Genomic DNA, 6,548 nt, shown 5'->3' on the forward strand with positions numbered 1-6,548 from the left:
GGAAGCTAACGATCCCTCCGCATCTGGTGGCAGGAATGAGTAACCTATGAAAAGAGGGGCTTCGCCAAAATTTGCCATTGCGCAGCATAGGAAAACTGCACTTTTTTCACTTTTTCATATCGAATTCCACATCGTAGAGAAACAAACGAGCACTTTTTGAAAAGAAAATCTAATTCTTTTTCAGATGCGCTTAGATCCGGTAGGTACTTACGAACAACAATGTGATTAATTTGAGGAGCTCTTGCTATGCCTCCGGCAGGCAATCTTCCGGATTTTTTGTTAGCTGGTCAATCCAGTGTCTGTCGCCGTGGGCGTCAAGATTGATGATAATAGAAGCCATTACCAATGGAAAATAGCAACCACCAAGGCAAAATATGAGTTAATTTTGAAAACGAAAAATTGAATTTTTGATGTAAACAAACGATTTTCACCTTATCTCACTTAGCGCCTCTACAATTGAGGCACAGAACAGATGTGTATCTTCGAACAAATTTGAAGTTTAGAGGTGGAAGTCGAAAAATTTTCACTTGGAAAACTAGATTGGAATGAATTTCCTTGAAGAAATAAAAAACCATCAAAGCGTGCCTCGCTCCCGCCCTATGCTCGCTGTACAAAAAAGCTTGCTTTCCACCACCAGGTTCGCTAGTGTGCAGCAGTTGAACGAGCGGCTCTTTTCGTGATGAAGATTCACCCCCGTGATTGAGGGTCATCTGAATTCACCTATTGACAGCCATTTCGCGTAAATCTCGTATTCATATTTCGTGCAAATCATACAAAATGAGTGGTACTGAGGACGAATTCGAACTTAGCGATGAAGATGACGGTGATGTGTCAGATTGTACGATATCCGATCTCGACAGCAGCTCAGGGGAAACAGATGATGATTATGAAAGGTAAGATTGCGACAATATTATGGAAAAGAAATTACAGTTTACATCTCCTGAAGTACTGAAACTGCCTCTCATGTGTATTGCGGGAAAGACGGCATGAAGTGGACCTGTAAACCCAAACCGAATCGTACAACCAGCGGAAAATTCGACGAAACAAGTGTTGGACCTGCTTCTCATATGGTAAATTTGAAAACACCAAGAGAAATGTTTGAGCAGTTCATCACAGTAGATATGATCAAAGAAATCGTTCGGTGCACCAATATTTATGGGAAAAACTATTTTGAAAAGAAAAACAGGAAGGAAGTATGGAGGCCAATTACAGTGAACGAGAGGTGGAGCTTCATTGCAATACTCATTGCCACCGATCGTAACAAGCAAAATCATATGAGCATCGAACAATTATGGAGTAGCCACAAACCGTTGAGAATCGACTTTTATTCATACTGCATGGAACAACGGCGCTTCAAATTAATTTATGATTGTCTTCGGTTTGATGACAAAACAACCCGCGCTGAAAGAATCCAGGCTTCCGGGGACAAACTTGAACCAATCAAAATAGTTACTGATCTATTTGTTTAAAATAGGGTCCTAATAGGTCCTAATATGAAAAATATTTTCCCGGTTTTGCTGCATAATACGAAAGAGCATGCTTTTCTGATCTCAATGGTATTTTTTCCGAACTTAAACAGTGACAGAATAGTTAATAAATCGAAAATAAAATATTTATAAGCAGGTCTTGTTTGACATTCGAGCTCAACCTTGACGTAACGAAAGTGAAACGGCGTGTTGCAAAAGACATCACATTGGCTCACTTTTGACAACAAATCTGGAGGTCGATTTGAATAGGTCGTATGTGCTTTTGTCGATTAAAAATTAGATCAGTTGGATTTACTTATTCTAGCGAAAACCGTTGAAATTTAACAAAGTTGATACATACAGCAGAATCCTCACAAAATAAGCTTTCCTTTCCATCATTAAAAGTCTCAAAAATATCTTCCATATTGATACAATAACTAAAATAAACTGATCGAATTTTATATCGACAAAAGCACATACGACCTATTTAAATCGAGCTCCAGAAATGTTCCTGTTTGACATACACGGTAAACAAAATTTACCCAAAATTGAGTGCTAAACAAGGAGTGTTGCCAAAAATCTTAAAATTTTTGAAAATATATTTTATGGGTTTTACCTAATAGGAATACTTAAAAAATGAGTAAACATGTCGTTTTAATCAATGCTTGATCGAATTATGCAGAAATTGAGATAGGCCTTTTGGAGCCTATTGTCAACGAAATTACATCCCACCTAAGGTTCTAACTGTGGATGAAAGGCTGTGTTTATTCAGAGGTATATAATATACATATTTATATATATAGGGGATAGACAAAATGATCGGGACAGGCAAAATTTTCACTTTCCGAAAAATGTTCAACTAACTGTAACTTTTCGAAAAGTGCATCGAATATTCTCAAATTTTAACTAGTTGTGAATCAGTGGACAAAATTTGGAAAAGATCGGACAATTATTCACGAAGTTATAAAGATTTTTGAAAAAGATAAAATTATCCGATAGCCAACTTTGAGCTGTTATACCTCCGGATTCAATGAACCGATTGCAATGAAATTTTGACCATTCATGACTTATATAATGAACTCTGGAAAACATTTGGCTTAACTTAAAATTTTTAACAAGCGAAAAAGTTATAGCGATTTTATTTTTTTCACGATTTTTTAGTTATTTGGTCTATTTTTAATATGCATCCCATTAATTTTTTAATTTATTGGCGGCTATGTTGTTACTTCCCTACAAAACGCATTTATATATAAGTCAATTAGAGAGAAACTAAATGAACTATAATTTGCATCTTGAATTTTGAAACGATGTTGATGTTTTGGATAATTTGGTGTTTTATTAGAAAAATAATCTAATCGTTATAATTTTCTTCCGTGTTAAGAATATTAAGTTAAGTCGATGGTTTTTCATAGTTCATTATATAAGTCATTAATGGTCAAAATTTCATTACATTCGGTTAATTGAATCCGGAGATATAACAGCTCAAAGTTGGCTATCGGATAATTTTATCATTTTCAAAAATCTTTATAACTTCGTGAAGAATTCTCCGATTTTTTCCAAATTTTGTCCACTGATACACACCTAGTTGAAGAACTTACAGTAAAAATTTGAGAATATTTGATGCACTTTTCGAAAAGTTACAGCTAATTGAACATTTTTTGAAAAGTGAAAATTTTGCCTGTCCCGATCATTTTGTCTATCCCCTGTATATATCTATATAAAAAGCTCTTTCAAGTTATGATTTTTATTTTTGCGTATAGGAAGATGTTTGTTCAAGGTGTACATCCCTAGCAAACCTGGAAAATATGGGATTAAAATTTGGGTTTGTGCTGCGGTTGACGGATATATTTGTAACCTGCAAATTTACTCCGGCAAAAAGAACAACTGTGTGGAAAAAGGCCAGGCCTTATGCCGTTTTTCTTTTTTAACCTGGATTGAAACTGGATTGGCGGAAAATGTGTAAACAAACAAACGTCAAACAAATTGCAGCGCAAGCGAACCCATGTTGGGTTGTGGTTGAAACTGTGATCTGAAAAAACGATTACAGTAGGTCATTTTTCTCCTAGATATATGACAGATATATATATACAGGGGATGGCCAAAATGTTTGGGATAGGCAACTTTTTTTCTCTCACAAAAAAGTTGAACATGCTATAACTTTTCATAGAGCGCATCAAAAAATCTCAAATTTTGACTGTTTGTCAACCTATTATATGTGCATCAATGGTACAAATTTGGGCTCGATTGATTAATCTTTCGCGAAGTTAGAACCGTTCGGGTAAAACACTATTTTTCAGACAACTCATTTTTGAGCTGTCATATCTCGGAAACCAGTGAACCGAATTAAATGAAATTTTGAACGTACACTAACAATATGTAAATGCTTTACAAACTATTAAAACATAGGTACTTTTTAAACGTTGAAAAAAGTTATCATGGATTGACACTTTTTGGGGTTTTTCTCGAAAAAATGTAATTTTTTTACATCAATGTTAAAAAATAGTGTTGATATCCAAATATTTTCCACTTCTGTTCTCAAATTATCTCTAGTCAGATATATTAGAGCCTATTTAGAATGAAGGAAGAACATATTTGATAATTTTTGTGTGTTATTGTAAATTTGATTTGTTTTTCTCTATATGGGTAAACATTGAAACCCGGTATAACTTAATTCGCCGTGAGGAAATATTACATTTTATAACGTCGTATTAAGTATCAATATATTGTTGATAAACGTTAAAAAATCGTTCACTTCGGTACACTGGTTTCCGAGACATGACAGTTCGAAAATTAGTTGTCAAAAAAATAGTGTTTTACCCGAACGGTTCTAACTTTGCGAAATATTAATCAATCAGGCCCAAATTTGTACCAATGATGCACATATAATAGGTTGACAAACAGTCAAAATTTGAGATTTTTTGATGTACTCTATGAAAAGTTATAGCATGTTGAATTTTTTTGTGGGAGAAAACAACTTGCCTATCCCAAACATTTTGGCCATCCCCTGTATATTCATTCATTCGATACTCTTTTATATTTACCATTATGGACACATAGTTAACTACCTATTATTTTCAATAAAAATATGTGTTTAATTGAATAAATAATATATCTCATATGAAGATACTATTCATATATTCACTGTTAACCCTCCTTTGGCATTAGGGTCATTTTTTGACCCAAACCGTACGTATTCTTAAGAAAACTCATTCTTTCAATAAAACGTACGTCAACTTACGTGCTGTTCAAATTAAATTTAAATTTCTTGGAAGAATAAAGATGCATGGTTGAACATAGTATTTTGACTGTCATTATTTTGTTTTTATGAATCCAGCTTTTTCTACAACTTTTTTTTTTAATAAAGCAACAACTTCGCTACATATATAACTCTAGTCTACAAAATCAAACTCAACGCACACTATGGTTGGACAACACGTTGAACACAAGTATGTAAGCTAAATGTTTTTTGTGTGTTTTTATGCGCAGTGTTTCTACAATTTCATCCCTGAAACTGTTTTCCGCTGGGGATTTTTTGTGTAGTCTAAAAGCAACTTTTTTCTATTCCATAGAACAAACAAAACATTAATACGCACTCTATGCTTATCTTCGTGGGTCGTATCCTCAATTGATGCAATCGGCGCGGGACCAAGTCGCTTTTGCTTTCTGGTTGGGTGTGAGGGTGATGATACATGATCGGGAGGGAGTATCGTTGGGTTTTGGTGCTTTCGGTCTCCATTAGCGTTATCCATAGCGGTAGTTTCGTTCGATTGTTTTCCCGCAGCTATTTCGCACACTATATTTATGTAACGACGATATGCCCCTATCCTATAATAGTCGGGTGCAACCTATTTTCAGGTCTGCTACGGTAATTATTAGGAGGTCAACGGAAGAGGCGTTTGCAGCTCGATATTATGTGGGGGGAATATTGTCTGGTTGCTGCTTATGTATCATCTTCAAACACTGTTATCACAACAAAAGTGCTGGTTTAATAGGTCATATCTTGGTGACCTGTTCCACTTTCATCCTGAATCAACATTTCCGTCAAATAGTTGAGATATCCGCACATTTTCCCATCGCAATACTATGGTACTTTTTTATCAAACACTTTTTTTTATCAACCACCTTAAATCAAGTGTACATAGATTACGATGTAATCCATGCTATTTCCACATGCAACAGAAAGAAAATCGATAGATATCCCTCAGCACATGGTAAAAAGCTTCCCGATTTCTAACGCAAATATCTATACCATCCGATTGAGAAGAAGGTGAACATCTTGAGTCATTCAGGCTAATTAATGAACGTAAATCGATATATAGAAAGAATAGAAACTCAAACCGTTACGAAATATTGAAAAGTTTGATCCAAGATGGAGAGCGCAGAGTAAGGACATAATTTGCAACTGTTTTGAAGTTCCCTAAATAGTTTTCATACATTGCAACACAATTTTCCTATGCATAATTATTCAAACTAGTTAGAGCACTTCCACACGATTTCCAACACATTAATCCATTCCGTAATTCCAGAGCTCATGAAAACCAATGGTAGGCGTCCAAACAGTTGCAAACTTTTCGTTAAAACATGCATTTCAAAGCCATTTTAGTAACTAATAACATCAGCACAGGTTCTTCTGCCACAAGCTTAATAAACACCTTATTTTGCGACCGAAATTAGTGCACTTTTCAAAACAAATTTTAATTTTCTTCACTCGACAGACACATTTTATTTCGCACGAACGAACGAGGAAAAAGATTTTACTCTTCGCATGACGATAAGCGCATGTCCTGCATATAGGATATAACTAAAAGGAATGGACCTGTGATCGGCAAATACGAACGATGAACAGCTGTGCGCATGACCATGTTTTAGTACTACTGATAACGGATTCCATAAACTATTTGAATGTCGAACCGTTAGGAAACGAATATTGATAAATGTATATTATTTTATAAAATATTGACTGGTGCGCTAAATATGATATACCGGCCGTTCTAATGCTTTTTCACAAAGCTCCACGTTTCAAATGGTTGTTGAAAGCAACAGCTGTGCTTGAGGAAACGTCTTACGAATACAGAAGATGAG

At 35.1% G+C, this 6,548-nt stretch overlaps 1 protein-coding gene across 9 annotated transcripts in view; it reads right to left on the minus strand.

Annotated features, from left to right (window-relative positions):
• LOC109406739 (uncharacterized) overlaps window positions 1–6,274 on the minus strand; it is a 40,507-nt gene extending 34,233 nt beyond the window's left edge. For 2 of the 9 annotated variants that reach the window (XM_029877189.2, XM_062858926.1), the window contains exons 1-2: window positions 6,119–6,257; window positions 5,060–5,709 (exon numbers count right to left, since the gene is read on the minus strand). In XM_029877189.2, the coding sequence (XP_029733049.2) occupies window positions 5,060–5,215 (156 nt within the window). In that variant the 5' untranslated portion in view covers window positions 5,216–5,709; window positions 6,119–6,257. Of the gene's footprint in view, window positions 1–5,059; window positions 5,710–6,118 lie in introns of all 9 variants that reach the window. The other 7 variants (XM_062858929.1, XM_029877187.2, XM_062858930.1 and 4 more) reach the window with 7 other exon arrangements.
• Between the last annotated feature and the right edge of the window lie 274 nt (window positions 6,275–6,548).

The sequence above is a fragment of the Aedes albopictus genome, chromosome 3 (assembly GCF_035046485.1).
Source record: "Aedes albopictus strain Foshan chromosome 3, AalbF5, whole genome shotgun sequence".
Lineage (NCBI taxonomy): Eukaryota > Metazoa > Arthropoda > Insecta > Diptera > Culicidae > Aedes > Aedes albopictus.